An 18,787-nucleotide genomic window follows, 5' to 3' on the forward strand; every position below is an offset into this window, starting at 1 on the left:
CACCAGGTCTGAACAGGGGCTCTGTCTGTCTCTCCCTCCCCCTGTTTACCCTCCCTCCCCACACCACGTCCACCTCTGCTCTCCTCTCCCATACGCTCCCTGTGGGCAGGTGGGTGTGTAAATTTAGCCACAGCTAGGTGAGGTGCTTCCTGGGTAGACTGTTGGCAAAGCCACCTTTAGGGTGTTCAAGATGTCAGAGGGAATGAGACATCACCTCGGCTGCCCTGTCAAAAAATTCACCACCTTCCATTTCCCCCATAACCTCTAGGTCCTTAGAGCACTGTGGGTGATGGGGAATTCTTGTTTTGTGTTTTCTAATTTAGCCTGAAACACATTAGCCATTGCCTAACCTAGAGCGCTGGCTGAGTGTTAATTGTGAAGCATTACTAAAGCCATTAAAACAGTGAGCCAGGGCCCGGGGAGAATGGATGCTCAAGTAAAAAATTCGGAGAGACAGTGCTAAATGCATGTGATACCCTCTCAGCAAATGACCCCTATAGACACATTTCTGGATTTCAAAAATATAAAAATAAAATGTTTTTTAGTCTAGAAAAGATGAACAATTATTGTGGAAATGACTTTCAATCTGGATCCATAAAAGAACCTGATACAACATGATTAATAAACAGAGACTTTTGATCTGAAATTGTATTTGTTTTATTTTTATTAAAAATAATCAATGTATTAACATGATCTAAATTTTTACAACCTTAATACCATTCACTACATTTCACAGAACCCTAAAGTGTGAAGCTAAAAAAGATATCATCAGTGAAGATTTAGCACCATAACATCTCCACATATGAATGCACATGGGCAGCTAACTGTTTTAGAGGGTTTAATTTATATTCCCTGTAGATGCAGTGTCTGCAGGCGGCCTGCTGCAGAAGCAGGTTGGTTAGAAAAGATGACGTTCTTTAACTAATTTCAGAAATCTGCAGCAGAAAAAATGAATGCACAAATTTCAATCCAGATCAAATTCTGCCCTTACAGAGCCTTTCATTTTGTTGAGAAGTTTCTAGAAACTTGCAAGAAAAACTGTTTTAAAAAGAAAAGTAAAAGCTTTGTCCAAAAAACCCTTTAAAATGCTGGAGGAGACAGATGAGTGAGGATATTAGTTTGATGTGTATAATTAGTTTCCAATTCTATAAAGAATAGTTTAAACTACAAAAGTAAGGGTGAGTAGAGAGACTGATACAAACTGCAGTGGAGTTGAAAAGGATCATGAAATTGGAAAGGGTTCCAACCCGTCCAGCTTCTTCATTCTCCCCGATGCAGAGTTAGGCGTTTTGCTGGGAAATGGGCGGCCTGCCAGATTGGGGCCAAGTCAGAGTTGTCAGGGGATTACAGTTCTGCCTTGCTCACTGCAGGGGGTGCGGAGTGGGCCTCAATTACCCTGGAGCGGTGTGTTTGATTTGGCCCGGCACTTTTGGGGACAGCCCAAAGCTGAATAAGGCACCATTAGCAACTCAAAATCCTGCCCTAAAATGAGTCCACTTATGCATCACATACAGTAATTGTGTGTCTATCAAAGGCTGGCAGGTCTCCACCAATTACCCTGATAACAACAAAACAATCAATGCATAATATTATCTGCCCAGCACCTGTGGGCAGCCTCGGACTTCCAAGCTTTCCTGTTGAAAACTTCAGCTGCTTGAAAACTTCAGTTCATTCAAAGTGAAGTGTAAACTTTAGAGAACTAAAACCTGAAAATCGGAGGATGCTCTGAGATAATATGGAAAAATGGGATGCAGAACTGTTTATACTTGTATTTACAAATAGACAGAGATGACGGACAGAGGGAAATACAGTGGTAGAGGGGGAGGGAGGGGGAGAGAGAGAGAGAGAGAAAGAGCGAGAAAGAGAGGGAGATCCCCGTACTCTGGCTACAGTTGGAGATGTGCAATTGAATTTCACACGATATGAGGCAGCAAATGGCATGTAAAGGCTGAAGTGTCAGACGGTTGCTGCCACACGGGCCAGACAGATAAGGGAGGTGTAAGTGAAATCATTAGGTAACTCTGCAGGACATCAGGGGCAGTTTGAGGTTGGCAGGGGGCTACGAGAGCCAAAGGTCCTCCTTGAGCTCCATTGAACACCCACTCAGCCTGATATACATGCACTTACAAACACACAGGGAAAATCACTTATACAAACACAAGCCGCAAGACAAACAAGGACTCGAGACAGAGACGGGCAAACAACCGAGTGCTGTTTTTGCCTCTCCACCCACAAACACATGCACATGGACACACACACACAAAGATAGGCACGCACGCGTACACAAGCACACACACACACACAAACACCACTTCACACTGCAGACGCCTCATTGAGGTATCAGCTCCAGCGATTGTGTTTGTCCACCTGGGTATGAAAGAGCCATTCTGGCCTGTGTGGAGGAGACAGCCGTGTGATGCAGCTCAAGCCGGAGCCCAGCTAGGCTACGTCTGTCTCCGGCTCTCAGGGAGGGGAGCAGCCAAGTGTGGATGCACCTCATTACCTCACTCATCCACACACCAATTACCCCTAAATAAATACACCCAGCCCACAGGCAGCAACAATGACATCCAGCCTGAAAGGGAAGAAAGGACGCCGTTCAGAAAGCATTTGCACGCACAGAAAAGTGCTGTTGGATAATGATGAAAAAAAAAGTGCAGAGAAAGGAAGTAAAAAGAAGAACATGCAGGGGGCTCCAAGTCTTTTAAAGAGCTCAAAGACGAAACGAAGAAAAGAGAAAGAATGAAACAAACACCGATCGAGCAGAGTGAAGTGATTCAGAAAATGATAATTTCTTGCTAAATTTCACCCAACACATCCGCAAATGATTGTTGTGACGGGGGAGGGGCAAGGTTTAATTGTTTTAATGCATGCAGCCATGAGATAGCTCTGCCACAGACTATAATGGTGATCAGTGTAGAGCAGACACATATTTGCATGTAAGATGGACCGCTTGGGGTAACGGTAACAGCAATGTGTGTGTGAAGGCCAAAGGACATTAGCTAGAAAGAATAAAAACAGAAAGCAAGCAGCCAAAGAGTTGCATCCCAATAAAGTAAAAAAAAAATATGGCGGATGAAGAAGAAGGAATACAGTTTTCTAGCCTCCCTGAAAACAATTTACGCAGCTGCTAAAGTGAAAAAAGTCTCCGATAGAGTGACAAGGTGAGCAAAGGATGCAGAAAAGGTGTGTGGCAGAGAAAGGAAGACAGATGTGTTTTCAGGAAAGGGGGGGGTTACGAACGGGAGAGGAAGCCAAGAGTTCCTTCATGCCCCCACCCCACACACCGCTCTGCCCACCTCCCTCCATGTGGGATCTTTCTGCATGAGTGACTCTGTCATACCTGGGGGACAAAATGGTTCTCTTCCTCTTCTCTCTCTCCCTCTGCCCCAGTTCCTCCTCACCCTCTTGTACTGTACGTCTGTGCTGTGACTGTGGTGAGCCAAGCCTGGGTAGTTCTATGGTACTGTGTGGCACAACAGCCTGAGGCCTAAATGAATAAGTGACAGGCTGCATAAAATAAAATCATCATTAATAATATTTAAAAAATATAAATATATACAGATTTAAATATCTATCAAGGAGCACATTGCATGAACCATTTTTATCCTGTCCGCCCACAGGCAAGTGAGGTGATTCACTTCCTCCGCGATGGGTTGAACTGTAAGTCGCTGAGGGGGGTGTGGAAAAGGGGGGTCCTATAGGATGTTATCCTTGATAGGCTGCTCCTCAGTCAGTATGTTCAAGCACATCCCGAACTTGAAAATAAACCCACATGACCAGAGCACGCCGGGTTCACCTGACCAGAGGCAGATTCCTGGTAAACAGAAACAGCGGCTGTGAACCCGTCAGATTTCCACGCTGTTGATTCGGTGTAATAAACACAAGGTGATGGATGGAAGGGAAGTGAAAGGAGCAGGTTTATTAGGATTCCATCCTGACGGAAGGATAATTGAGGGAGGGAACGCTGCGTATGTCTGGTGCCACAGGTGGGTGGAGGAGTGTCGACATGCTGTGGCAGCATTGTCAGGATTCCTGGTGTACAGCTCAACCCTCAATCAGAGCGCATGGGAAACCAAGGCTTTGTCACGGATAACACAACAGGCAAGATCTACTGGCCTTTTACTCCCCATTGTGTCTTTAAAACAGTTCCACCTAATATGACCTGGACCTAAAAACAGAAGGGTCCCTTCGCCTATTCTCGCCTCTTCTTCGTCCCTGCTTTACGTTGCCTGGAGGTTTCTCCTGAGAGTTCCAGGGTTTTAATTGCACAACACATGCTGTTGTCTCATACACATAACCACTCACACAAACACATATTTGAATATACCAGTCCTATCGCTTCCTGTGAAAGCGTGTGACAAATTGTGGAACTGGCCTGGCAAACATGCAAATAACAAACGGTAAAAGGTTTGCGTGACCCGTGAGATTTCACACACTAGCTTTGCCTGACAGGAATGTGCAAGAGATGCGCAGGATCCTCGAGCACACGCCCAGAGATGCTTGATGATATGTGCAATCCGCAAATAGACAAACAAAAGGTAATTATCATGCTTCAGTTTGCATTCTTAAGAAACATATTGAGTGGGTTTGGATCTGTCACTCATCATGACTTCAGCTCCATATTATGAAAACTGGATATATTGACCACTGCACCATATGCTGTGCAAACCCTCTTTGCTGCAATGTATAACCAATGACACCTTAACTCAACTCACAATAACATGTATAGATTCTTATATTTTAGCAGGACACTTTGATATATGCCAAGGCCAGACACAGCAGTAGTAGTAGTAACAGCGAATGTTCATTTAGCATAAGAAGTTCAGGTTTTGCCACAGAGTAATGCTGTGTCAACCAGCTATGCACGCTGATGGGCAATCAAATATGTAGAAGGAAAGGTTTCCCATAGGGTATTTTCTAATAAAAACTGTGTAATTCTGTCATTTCCTTTGCAAATGTTGGGAGTGAGGATAAAATGACTGTAACTGATCAGTTTGTTCAGGTGAGTGGCAGCACAGCTTGACCCAGGCAGCCACAGCTCAGTCATGTTTCAACATAACACTACACAGCTCTTTAAACAGCACATTAAAGTGCACCTTTCAAAATGATCACATGGTTGAATCGAACCTCTTAAAACATGAAATCCTTCACAAAGGTAAGATTTACTGATGTGAAGATAGGTTCACCTAATAAACTGGCAACTGAGTAATCATTTTTCATTGTAATATGATTATCATCGTATTGTTTTTCTTTGAAAGGTACTAGTCCAGAGCCACTGGAGATTACCTGGAGTTCACCAGAGCACACTCATGGTGTCATCACAGGGTAGAAACTCTACATGGTCAGGTCCAACAACAGTGGATTTAGCTTTAAAAAAATAAACTGGATAGAGTTTTCAGTCTGATAGGCTACATACAAGGTTTGTGGCAAAGTGACCTCAGCCTGAACTGTCATACCACAAATCAAACAAATCTTTCAACACACAACTCAACAGCAATTAGGGAAGACAGCTCTGCCAAAAGACACTATTAAACTCCCTTGCCCTGTTCTAGTTCCTTATCCAAATTCTGTTCGGCTAATTTCTCTATAAAAACGTGTGAAATTTTGTTTTTGTTCTTGCAGCTGTGAATCACCAGCAGCATGACCTGTTCAGACACGTACTGTTGAGTGAAAACAGCACACGTGTCCTGTTTTCACTCAATGTCTTTCGTGTTAACTGTCAGCGTAGATGTAAATAAAGCATCCAACCTGTTAATACTTAATATAGCAATCATATCTCACTTTTCCTTCTCCCAATTTGTTGGAGAGATCTTTCAGAACTGTTAAATAAAAAGTATGCACTGTTCTTAAAGCACTTCAAGTTAGATTAACTATATAACAGTTTTATCACAATCTATAAATTAAAAAATGTCATCCATTCACTAAAAAAAAAAAATCGCTTCAGAAAAAATTAAGAAATGTATTACATACAGGATAGTGGCAAGCATGTGACAAGACTAATTAGAACATGAGCGGGGAGAATTTTGTATGGCAACAATTTAAATGGGATTAATGTGACATATCCCTGTGTAATCTCCCATCCCCCATGACGGGACAATCTCAGAATTAGCAGGACAAAAACTATGAATCCCACTTATATGGGTTGTATCCATTGGCAAACACACTTACTTCATCTGCCAAATCCCTAAATTAACACCTTTTTGGTGAGAAGGCTCAATTTGGAGCACATCAAACCAACACCACAGCTGGCATTCAAGGGTAAAATTAATTACTTCAGATACATGTGGTTCCTCTCAAAGTGGCAGACTTATTTGCATTGAGGAACATTCAGCAGAAGTAATCGATGCACACACAAAATACGGCCACCCAATGACCCCAGCCCCGTCTCCAAGTCCCTCCCCATCCCCAAAGCCCTGACGGCTCAGCCATGCATGGAGGAACAAACACAGGTAGCAAGAGCAAATCAGACTGCAACAAAACATAGAAACATGAATGGGAAGCATTACAATGACAGGCTGGAAGCAGGACAATGGGCCCGCCATTAAACAAACGGCAAATCCCAGGATGGGCTGCGGGAGTATGATACAGATTACAGTCACCTAGTCCCTGCCTGGGGAACAGGGGAGAGGGAGAAAAAAGGACACAATATTGCAATCTGACAGCTGACGTCTTCATATAAATGTATGAATTTACATTCCAATTAGAGGAAATTTACATCTTAATCACAGCGAGCAGTGTGTCGGTCCCTTGGTTAGTGTGTTGCTACGGTAATGAGGTGGGATGCCGCTGTGCTCTCTCATCCAGACAGTGATCTGTCAGCAGTCGACACCTCCCTGTTATGAGGGAGCTGCACCCTTAAATGCAACCGCCACTGCGACCCAGTAATATTCGCCGAAATCCATCTTAAATACCAACAAGGTGCGAGCTACCACCCGCGGATAATGTGCCAAATATGGAGGTGGAAAAACATCAAACATATCTTAAATACAGTGCAGTGAACTAGGAGTTTCATTAACTGTCACTCAAGTGACAAGCTTTCAGTTCTCTACGGTATTCAGTTTCTAATTTCCATATCTAATAATGGGTATATTATCTTTAAATGGTTTGACTTTGTTTTATGGTATTTGAAATGGATGGCGAAGCCGTCTGTAAAATTAGTCAAAAAGATCAAGTCATCAGATCACATGCTGCTCTGGTGCTAACGAAGACAAAGTGAATGGTTGAGATGGAAGGACTGGGAATCTATCATCAGGATCCTGGTCATCCCCTAGATCAACGTTAATCATCCGAGCTCACCCACAAGGTACACACACGCTGGGCGGGTCAGAGAGTGTTTGTGTACTTGTGGGAAGAGAAGAAAGTCAGACAAGTACAGACAGTGTGGAGGAAACAGTAAAAGTCTGCAGAGAGTAGAACATTGTGTTGAAGTTTGTAAAGTCTTTTGGAGGACACTTGTTGCGGTTGAAGCTCAATTAGCCGACAAGAGCAGCTGGTTTGAGGTTTCAGGAGGAAAACCACACAGGAAGCCTAAAGGCCTGAGCGAGTGCGCTTTACAAGCTCACAACAGAGAAAGAAAGAATGCACTGCTGATATCAATTTTAATGAGTTCAGAGGAGGGACTGTTTAATGAAAACTTTCGCTGAAACAACTTCTACCCGACGAAATCATTTACTTGTAGAGAAGCACTGATTGCTGACAATGCAATCAGGGGGAGCAGATTAGCTAGCACCACACAGGAGAGCACATAAATCAGTTTAACACAGGCCTCTGCCATCTTCACGCTTGACTTTAATACAGGGATGTGTGAACAAAAAATTGGAGGTAAATGATGCATGGCTTCTTTATCACCTACCACGTAGCCAATCAGACTTCACCCGTCACAGACACCGCTCTAATGGCTGATATCTATGGAAGCAGCCTATTAATGGTTAGTGTCTGTAATTAAGACAAGTCAGATTACACCAGGCCAATGCCTCCTCTCTGATATGTGGGTTGCCATTAAGGCCAGAAGTGGTAATGCAATTGTACACCCAGATTAAGAAAAGATAGAGGGCCAATGTGCGTTTCCAGGAGTATGCGCGGGCGCATTTACGAGCATCACGTGGGGTGATGTGTGGGGCGTGGCTGGGGTTGAACTCTGGCCTGCAGGGTTTTTAGAGAATATGCAGAGGAGCTGCACACAACCCCCTTCAGCATTTATTGGGCGTGTTCTCCTCCTGGAGATTGATTCCCACAGCATTGCAGTGCTGTCTGTGCACTTCTGTCAAAATATCCAAATGAGATCGCCTATCTGTTTTTGTTTTTTGGGGGTTCGTCAACTGAGTTCAACTTGAATATTCGCCACGATTACAACTTCTTAAAACAGGCAGCAGCTTATATGATGCCAGGCTGACTTTGTGTGTGGCAGCTAATGAGGTGAAAGGGGTGAGTGCGAAGGCAGTTAAGAGCAACAATCTTAAAAAGCTGAATATGATTAAAAAAAGAGGAGTGGAGAGAGGAGGCCCTTGACAAAAAGAAACAGAGTGAGAGGGGGATAGAGGGAGCGCAGGCGAGTGAGCTGGGAAAGCACTTCTTTCTGTACACAGAGTGACCCTGCTAACACTCTGCCTACTCTAATATTCACCACTACACATGCTTTTGTGCGCTATTCCTCGCCCGTCCAGGCACGCAAACCCTCCTCCTCAGTACACACACACTCCTCATTATACAATTTTGCTAGCCAGTTATCTAATCTCTGTACAGGCATTAACACTCTCGCTAAGATTCAGAAACACACACAAACACCAGGATGTGGAGTCTATTGCGTGGTGCAAAAAAACCACTGTACTGATTTAATTATAATTTTGTGCATTACAGCTTGTGTCTCCTTGCAAGACTTCTGTCGATGCAGAGAGCTCAGACGAGGACTGCTGAATGTCAGAGTGTTTTTAAGGATGTGCTTCAAAGGACGATGTTAACTTTCATGTCCTATGAGATTTATCTAGTGAGCGATGCTCATTGGGATCTTTTCTCTTGTTGAGGTGAGCGTTACTTCTCCAGAGTAAATGAAGTGACTCGATAAGTGAAAACTTTGATGTCTGCAACGGAGACATTATATATTCTGATCATACCTTTCAATAAATAAGTAATACAGACTTTCTTCAGACTTCTTGAAGTTCACAATTAAGCTGATGTGTGTCTTACTATCTGTCAAAGTAAAGTGATGAAACAATGATTAGGAAACTAAAAACAAAACCTGGAAACTACAAAAGTTATATGCAAAGATACACCGCCAGGACGGCACACATGCTAACCAAAGGTGCAGCAAACACACATGCACACACGCTCACAGCGGGCGGTGGAGCAAACGCATGTCTCCAAACAAACAGTCTGTGTAAGTGAGCAAACAACATCAGGCCATCAGATCACTTCCCTCTCCAAACATGAAGCCTTCAGATGTGAAACTCCAGGCCGTGGATCTTTCACACCGCTGAGTTACAAATCACACAGAGGAACAGTGACGCAGAGGGAAAATAAAAATGAATAAAGAAACTTAACAGTGACACAGACACTCCATACTAGGGTACCACAAATAGATTTATGATGATGGGATCAAGCAGAAATTTGTATGATTCTGTTTGATTTAAACAAACTGATTTAAACAAAATGTAAGTGTCTTTAAAAAAAAAAAAAGAAGATAAGAATCCTCAGACTAACATATGGAGTAACCTTTGTGGCCTTCCGGGACTTGGGGGTGGTGGTGGGGTTACGCGGGGGGGTCTAACGCTCCAAGGACTGTAGGCACGCTAGGGAGAGGTGAGCTGTCACCCCCCATTACGATCACAGCCTGGGCTCAGAAAGGGGGAGGGGTAGGAGGAGTGCAGGCAAAAAAAAAAAAAAAAGAAAGAAAGAAAAAACTGGTTCCTCGCTAACCGCCATCTAGAGCCATCCCCGGGCATCGGAACCCTCAGTCTGCAACTGCCTCCTGGGAAATACTTGCACGCAAGTCGTCCTCATCCTTAGCTAGCGGTGGGGCATAATGTGTATGGAGGTAAGAGGAGGGTGTGTGTGTGTGTGTGTGTGTGTGTGTGTGTGTGTTTGGGCTGTGTAAGCAGAATGTACGGACTTTACGTGACAAATGAACAACTGTTTATGTTTTCTTTCTTGTTTCACAGAGAGGGGGTTTACTGATGTGACTTATAAAGAGAGGGAGCATCTCACTGCAACTCTTATTATTAGAATGAAGGCAATCAACATAGAAGAGGTTTTTAAAAGGGCTCAATGTGACGAGACACCCGCTGGAAACACCTTCAATAATCAATACCTGTTAAGAGTTTGTATGCAAAGGTTTGAAAAGTATTTTTCGACCTAGGATGGTATTTAAACTGCACTGAAAAAAATACTTTGTACGTCAGCCTGAGCACGGAAAAGAGACACGAAATGTCTTGGCGTATTATGCGATACATAACATGGTGGAATATTATGTGCCAGTGGATAAGAAGCCTGCCTCAGATTTGACCTTTTGCTGCCTTTTGTGTGGGTTTGGGTAGCCACTGCTTAGGTGCATTCTGTTCCCCAGATCCCACTCCTAACACCCCTGTCACTCATCATCACTCATCATTGTTAGGAACAAAAGGAAAGTTTTGTTAAGCCACACACTGGAGTATTCTCCCACCCAGTAACTCCCCCACCTTCACACATTCACATGTGTGTTAGGTTGCACACACACACATACACAAGCTGACAAATGCACAAAGAAAATTGTTCTATTTTTTGCAGCATAAACACAAGACCCCTGACTCACATGTGCGCCCTGATTCATGGATGGGGTCGCAAACGTTTCCATAAGGCGCCATCACCTTGCCCTCTAACTTGCCTTTTGAAGTGCAGGCTTGTCCTTCCAGTGGCCCTCTGACTCATCTACTGAGTGTAATTAAAGTCTATTCAGTGCTCTATATGTGTCCTAACTATCCTCCATAATGCGGCCAGGCCTTTCAATGGCCACCTGTGAACCCTGAAGGACAGGGGACACTTGCCCTCATAAAATTCATGAGCGCTGTTACATTCAGCGGCCGGCCAACTCCTCTCAATGGCCAACACCGCTTTAAACAACTCTGTGTTGACTGTTGGGTGAATCCTTTTTAAATACAAACATATTCACAGTAGCAGGGGTTAAGTAGCTCCCATGATTAGCGGAAACAAATGCCTTGATGGTTTGCTTGGAGACAAAGAGAAAGAGAGAGCTTCAAAAGACCCAAATTTGTTTTTGTCGAGCAAGAACTCATCAAGGGATTGCTGACAGAGAAAGCTTTTAGAAAACTGATTTGGCATCTGCAAACATGTGACCAAACCAAGCACACTGGTGTTAAAGATCTAGAAATTACGGACCCAACGTTAGTTAGTGGCAGACTGATCAGATCGGACTTTTAACCCCTTTAAACCAGAGTATCTGATCGTATCTACATAAAAAAGTATTTGTCCATTCACCTCCATTCTCTGCCAAATGATGGTGAAATGCACAAATGTGTCAAACTTGAAGAAAATTAACCATTTTAGAAATCTCATTTTTCCAATCAGAAAAGTAGCGCAGACAGCAGCCCATTTGACACATCATCTGTGTTTTCAAATTTGTTCATATTGCAACAGCAAAAATACTGAGCAAACTCACAGAGGAGTACACACATACACCACCCACCCCCCCACCCCCCTGGACACTGCGGTGAGAGTGTGGGAAAGTTATTTTTAGGTTCCAAGCAGAGAGCCTTCCTGAGTTTGATGCTCCTACTCCGGATCAACATTCCACCTTTGAACCTCTCCGACCATGGAGCTGTTTGTGCCCATGATGGCAGTTTCTCTGTGGAGACTGCTTCATTTAAAACAGGACAATCGCTGCCTTTTTTTCTACCGTTGTGTTAGGTCTCAGTGATGAGGGTAACAATGTTTCAAGGTCATTTTAGAATGGACATTGGTAGACATGGGTTTGTTAGCAGGTTTAAGCAAACACTACTAAAGTGATTTTAACCAAACTTGGTGGAGGGATGAGGCCTGGGAGGAAGCCATTACATTTACGCGCATGCAGATTAAGGGGCTGATCAAGGAATTTCTTTTACACATTCTTTTACTATGTATTATGACAAATAAAAAATTTTGGTCATCAGACCACTGAGGTTATCTTTTCACCCCTGTCTGTTTGTTTGTTGGTTGGTTTGTAAACCAGATTATGCAAAAACTACAAGACGGAAACTCGGTGGAGGGATGCGGTATGGGTCAGAGAAGATGGCAGATCCAGGACTCTTTAACATCGTCAGAATTTCTCTTGGTTGCTGGTTTATTTGTTTCTATTAACCAATACATACATTTTTTAGGTTTACACAACCAAGGATCAAAAGAAAATTTCCAATGATAAATTATGTCTGATAATGAGGAAAAGCAGTGAAGTACTTGCACAGGATTGACACTAAACACATTTGCCAGTCTTGCCAAAACTTTTTAAGACTGGCACAAAACGTTCATGGACCTAAGGCAAAATCAGACACTATATTTCAGAGGCAAATAACAATAAAATGATTCAGAGGCCAAAGATACACTGAAGACCCAGTTCATAAGCACCAGGGGGCCTATGGTTCCCCAGTCACTGCCATTATGCTAATGGGGAGCCCTTTCTGTGCACACTTACACATACCCCATAGTACCACGAGACCCCATGGATGTAGGGTGGCATGCAAGTTACAGCCTCTTTCCATTCCTCTCTCTAATTGGAGCTGAAGACGAATAGGGATACTTTAATCAGGTCTGAGTCCAACGTGGCCAGCCTAGTCTGATGGGGGCTGAGTGGTGCATGGACCATGTTAAGGGTTCACTGATCACTGATGAAACAGCTCCACTTCCAGGGCGAGTTCACGCAGACCACACTCTTACTCAGTCTGGCAGGAGGGGCACATGTGCCCTGTTTTGTTTTGCTTTAACACTGTCCGTTTGCAAGAAATGTTTCGGCGTTGTGATGATGTAGTACAGAGGGCAGCACATTTGGCAAAGTCCCAGATATTCTCTTACTGAGCTTTGACTCGACTACAGCAAACACAACCGCTACTGCTTTTCCTCCCTGGGCGCTTGACAATAACAAAAAGGCTCATTTGAGGCTGTTTTGGCCAGTGTTCTTAACTATTTCTGAACCCTTGACCTCGTCTTAACAAGCATATCCTCTGTGCCCAGGCTACCTTGACTTCACATCAGACAACTTATGCCACTGTGGGGCGGGCGGGCACAATTGCACTTTATGAGAGTTATTATGAGAATTCATGTCAGCAGAGTGAAATTAGTTGAGTGGTTTTGGTTTTCTAAATTAAAAGAATAAGCAAAAATTTGTCTATGCACTTATGCAGCAGACCTGAATCACATCACCAAGATACCACAAACAACCCCACAAAAACTTGCAACCCCCCCTACACACACACACACACACGCACTAACACGCACACACAAACTGAAGACTCAGCAGAGACCTTACAAGCTGGGCCTTTTCAAACACACATGCACATTTGCAGAATAGATAGAAGCCCTGTTAAATAATAAATGCCAATCTGACGTATGTTGTGAATATTGTTCGGCTGAGGGGTACGATTGCGTGCCACTGACAGGCCTGCACCAAGCTCTCTCTCTCGTTCTTATATATGCCCAAACCATAAGCACACCTCATTCCAAAATGCGACAGAGGCTGGTGTGCACCAAGGGAGGAAGTCTAAATTATTGAAGTGGAATATTATTCCAAAGGTCCATTCCCATCTGATGGTGCTTCCCAAAGCAGATGTAGGAATCACATGCAGATGTGTAGGGAGCCGAAGGTTGCATGTTTCTAATAGGTTGAGGACATGCAGTAAGCCTAATGTTTGTATTCATTTTGTTGTCAATGTGCAAATCCTCACTGCGATCTACAACAGGAAGTACATATTGAATGACCCAGTTTAGTTCTCTCTCCATATGAATTCTCTTCAATATTGGCTTTTCTCTGATCTTTAGTACTCTTATTTGAGACATGGGGAAGCAGAAATACGAGTAGGCATGGAACACAAACAAACACATAAACAAATACACAAACAACCCCCGAGGACTGGGTCTCTGTCTAACCCGTTTTGCATTTCTACAATTCTTTCTTTCCCTCCCTTTTTATTTCTCTCTCAATGAGATGGTTTGGTGCCTCTGAGGAAAAGCCCTCATTTTAATTAGACCTGACCTGAGAATCACTTAACTGCTCCTCTCCGCTTCTGCCTCCCCCCTTCTCTCCAAGCCTTCGCTCTGCTCCTCACATAAGTCCATTAACACCCTTCCCTTGGCACCCACAGGCTTCAACAGGGGGCAGACACGGGCGTTGCCTTAAAAACGTTTTGAGGACATGCCAGGAGACATTAACCTACTCCACACACCTCCCTCGGACTCTTTAAGTTCGCCGTCCTCTTCTCCTCAAGTCTTCTTCAGCTCAGCACCATTACAATCTTCATGCACTTTTTCTGTTTCCCTCCACTCTATAGGCTGATGCCATCGTTCTAACACGGACTCTGCACTAAGGACTTAAATTCAACCAAAACAAAAAACCATTAATAAACCACTGAAAGTTCTCAAAGGCTGGGAAGTCTACCTTAAAGCACTTGTACAGACTACACAGCCACGGTGACATAGCTTGTTAGTGCAACAGACACCTCCAAATAGCCTCTCAAAGCTACGACTAATTTGACACAAATCCCTGTATTATACTGTATTTGACCCCATGACCTGCCTCTAGCACCCCGGTACCCCAGAGGCACATTGCCTGTCAGTTTAAAGGGTCAGACAAAGGTAAGCAGAATGTAATTGCGTACCATCTGCATTCTTCAGAACTCCATCCTCAAAGCATCTCGCATTGTGAAACCACTGACAGAAGCCTGTGTCGGCTTAATATTAGCGTGTGGGAAAATTCTCACTTGTGAGCGTGTTTGTGAAAGTACGTGTGTGCGTTTCTCAGTAAGTATGCGCTGGTGCCATTTCCCGAATACCAATATCTCTATGTGTGGGAGAGAGCAATGTTTGTGTCTATGAGTATGTGTTAATCTTGTCTAAACACCTAACACTCCCCCTACCTGCTCAGACAGGGCCATGGGTTAATTCTGGCCTCCGGCATCATGGCTAATAACTGCTCATCAACCGCAGCTTGAACTTTCAGAAACGTCAACCATAACCGTAGTTACCTTATCACGGAACCAGCAAAACATTGATGATGTGTAATTTGGCGTTGGGAATTAATATACGAAGAATCTATTCAGTAAAAAAAAATGTTTTTTTCAAATAACTTAATACCTGAGATTCAGGAGCCCATCTTTATTGACGAAACCTTTACTCTGTACGTTGGCAAACAAACACTCTTCCGCGTTCCCGACATGCTACGTGGTAGAAATGCGAGTCAAACAGCAGTTAAGAAATTAGCTATCAGCGTGACTTCATGTGAAGTTGAGGTGACATGTAGCTGCCTGACCCAGCTGGTGAGGAGCTAGCGCTGTCAATCACCTGTCATTCACCACCGCAGCAATCACAAATTAATCCAGATAGATGATATGCAAGGAGCAGCTGAATTTTCAAACATGGAAAAGGAGTCAAAAGTTGAAAGAGGTGCATCATCTCTACTGTGACAGAACGAGCAGTGCAGAACAAACTTGGTAAGAGAATGCTGTATTATGTTGCCCCGGGCGGAGCGGTCCTGTAGCCTGAGTAAATGAGGTGATTAGCAGGGATGGTGTGGGCTGTCACACGTCAGACACTGGGCTTAGAACCCAATCATCATCTCGCGTGTCAATCATCGGCCCACCGACGCAGTTTACCAACAGGTCAAACACGGTATACGATGAGTCACGGAGTCAGAGAGTGCAACCGTTTACCTGAGTGTGATCTCACACGCAGCGAAACCAATGCCTCTGCAACGAGGGATGAAGAGCCAACACGCACTCATACCTTTGTGACATCTCCATCTCAGGTGATATACAAATTAATGACAGCCAATCATAGTGCTAAAGAACCCAAACACGCGAACATATCGTTGTACTACAATGAATAATACACGTTTTGATTGATTTGATGCTTGACTGGTGATATGATACAGCGTTCTCTGGGAACTTCCCTGCCAGATAACAATGTGTCATGACCAAGCATTGTGACTGACATCTCATATTATTACTGAGCCTTTTTTAGGAATTTTGAATCACTCCGATTTTATTTTAATGTTCTGAGGGCAATACGAGTGTGTGGTTCAACAAAAAAACTCCAATAAAGCTCCTTAAACAAGGAAGACAGACAAAGCTTGGGTCTTAACAATGTGCTGCTGGGATATATGACACGGTATCCAGGCCCCATTGAGCTACAAGGATGCGCAAGGCCTCGGCCCCCTGGCCTGCCCAATACAGAGGCCTAATTAAAAGACCATTGAGGATAACCACCTTGACTTTTATGGAGCTTATAAATCTATACTGGAGTGGCCTATTTGGGGGGTCAGAGAAAGGAGGGGGAGCGGGCAGATGCAGACGGGAGAAAAGGTTAGAGGGATGGTGAAGGCTGGCAGAAAATGAGAAGGGGCTGCCCGTAGGATGTAGAGGCAGGGGGGGGGGGGGCATTCCTCCCCTTCACCTCCTGCCTGAGACAATAGGACTCACTAAGAGCCAGGGACCAGAGGGTGTGATAAGGTAATGATAATGTAATGAGGACCAATCATGAGCCTGAGCTAAGAGGAGGGCCCCTTAATTTGTCCCCAGAGTGGTAGTTCAGTGACAGATTGATTGCTCGGCGTGACAGTGATGATGTGACACATGCAAAATGGATGCGTCTGACAGGAAGAAAAAAAAGGTGGGGACAAAAAATGTCCTAAATCAAAATGAATGAAGAAATGGAAAGGCGTGTATTCTGCACCGGCTCCAAATGGTCAAGCTAATCAAACCACTTTAAGCTATTAAGCCAAATGGGGGAAAAAAACACTTATGATGGAAACATTGCTTGTGCATTTTTGATGCCTAATTAAACCTTCAGACCTCATTCCACTGTATCTCAGAAGATGACGCAAAGGCCCTCTGGATATCACACCCCCATTCACCCTAGTTTGAGACGACAGTTTGAGGTGATGCCGGTGCCTACTGCCCCATTTTTTCAACAGGTCACAGGTGTTGTCAGGTGGGAATTGAACGAACAACAAGCTGCCACACAAAGTAAGCGGCACCTACTGTTCATTGTTTGCTCACTCCAGAGCTGCGTGGTGTGAAACGTTTCTCTAAATGCAAACCTGTTTGTCGCGGTGGCTCGGTTTTTTGTCTGTCACGAATGGCTAGGGAGGTGTCCATGCATCAATTTCATACTTTTGTAGTGTATCGAAAATGCAAACTGCACCTTTAACTTAAACTTCCACCTGTAATTATTTCATTGCATATTCATGCCTATAGATAGAAATTCATCTCACTCTGTCGCCTCTAGATGTTGCACTGGAGAAAGTGTGGCAGCAGCAGAGTATAATCAATAGCTCCATCTGATTTTGCCACCCAATAACAGATAAAAGTAAACAGAGGCAGACAGAGCTCGGAGACTTCTCAATGTCATCAGCACGTAATTTCAGCACGGCTATGAACATGATGGATAGAACTACTGTAATGGCTATAAATGTTAGAGAATTACATGACATCCAAATTCAATTTCAGGTTAAGGGTTTTACAGCAAGTTCCCCAAAAATACATTAGGAGTAAAAGCGTGGCGACGAAACAAAGCAAAAGAAAAGTCTGAGAGACATTAAAAATACAACAAGAGGGCAGAACCACTGAATACTATGTTTTGTTTATGAAGAAACCCCGAGTGTACAGAGTAACCCAGACAACATACCTCAATGCTGAACTGTTTTCTCTTGAGCTTAAAGGCGAGGTCCTTGTGGTCAGGGAGTTGACTCGCCAGACAGTTCAGGCGAGGTACCTGACGAACATGTAACAGGCCTGTGAACAATAGAGAGAGCAGACTCAAGTGGTTAAAAGTGCAAAAAAGAATATAATACACAAAGTCCATGGACGATATTCCTGTTCTATTCATGTGTTTTGTTACACTGTGGCAACAAGAAAATTATTACGCTGGAGAGAGGTGTGCTTTTAAATTGAATGTACAAATAATCTCCCTGAATGACACTTGCAAGATTCACTATGGCTTATTACTAACTTCTACCAAGAACTCAACCAACATTATTGCATTTTAAAGGTATAGTTCTCTCCTCTACAATTGCAAAAAAGGACGTCAGATAAAATAAAAATCTTTGCTGTTCAGGAAAGTTTCAAATATTTACTGAGACACATTGGAGCAGTAAGGGACAGGGATCGAACACAAGAGAAGAACTCCAGAACAGCCAAAAGGAAGCTCTGGAGGATATTTTAAACTTTTCGTTGCTCGTTTCTATTCACTACAAACTTACATTTTTATAAAACTGGAAAAATACTGTAGAAGTGAAGTGGTATAAATGAGCGTGAGAGGAAAAAGAAGAGATCGAGGGAGTAATGGAGAAAGGGAGACAGACAGAGAAAGTGGGGGATGGTGGATTCTCTCCTCTGTGCACTTGGGTGATTTCCCCTTGCCTGATTTGCAGTGACAGGCTTCCCAGCATGCTTTGAGCAGCCCTGAACTGCTGCCGCAAACACGCACGCACGCGCGTCCGCATGCACTCTCACACTCGTACCAGATGCGTTTGCACTCATGAACACACATCAAAACAGTCATACACATAAATGTATTTCATAACCCGACCAGAATTTCTCTGGCTGGTTAAACA

General features: G+C 43.7%; 1 protein-coding gene across 1 annotated transcript in view; it reads right to left on the bottom strand.

The window, feature by feature from the left end:
- elp4 (elongator acetyltransferase complex subunit 4) overlaps positions 1 to 18,787 on the bottom strand; it is a 54,961-nt gene that overhangs the window by 12,920 nt on the left and 23,254 nt on the right. The window contains exon 9 of the mRNA XM_035158017.2: positions 17,860 to 17,966. Within this exon, the coding sequence (XP_035013908.1) occupies positions 17,860 to 17,966 (107 nt within the window). The remainder of the gene's footprint in view (positions 1 to 17,859; positions 17,967 to 18,787) is intronic.

Source organism: Hippoglossus stenolepis, chromosome 1 (genome assembly GCF_022539355.2).
Source record: "Hippoglossus stenolepis isolate QCI-W04-F060 chromosome 1, HSTE1.2, whole genome shotgun sequence".
In the NCBI taxonomy this organism is placed as follows: domain Eukaryota; kingdom Metazoa; phylum Chordata; class Actinopteri; order Pleuronectiformes; family Pleuronectidae; genus Hippoglossus; species Hippoglossus stenolepis.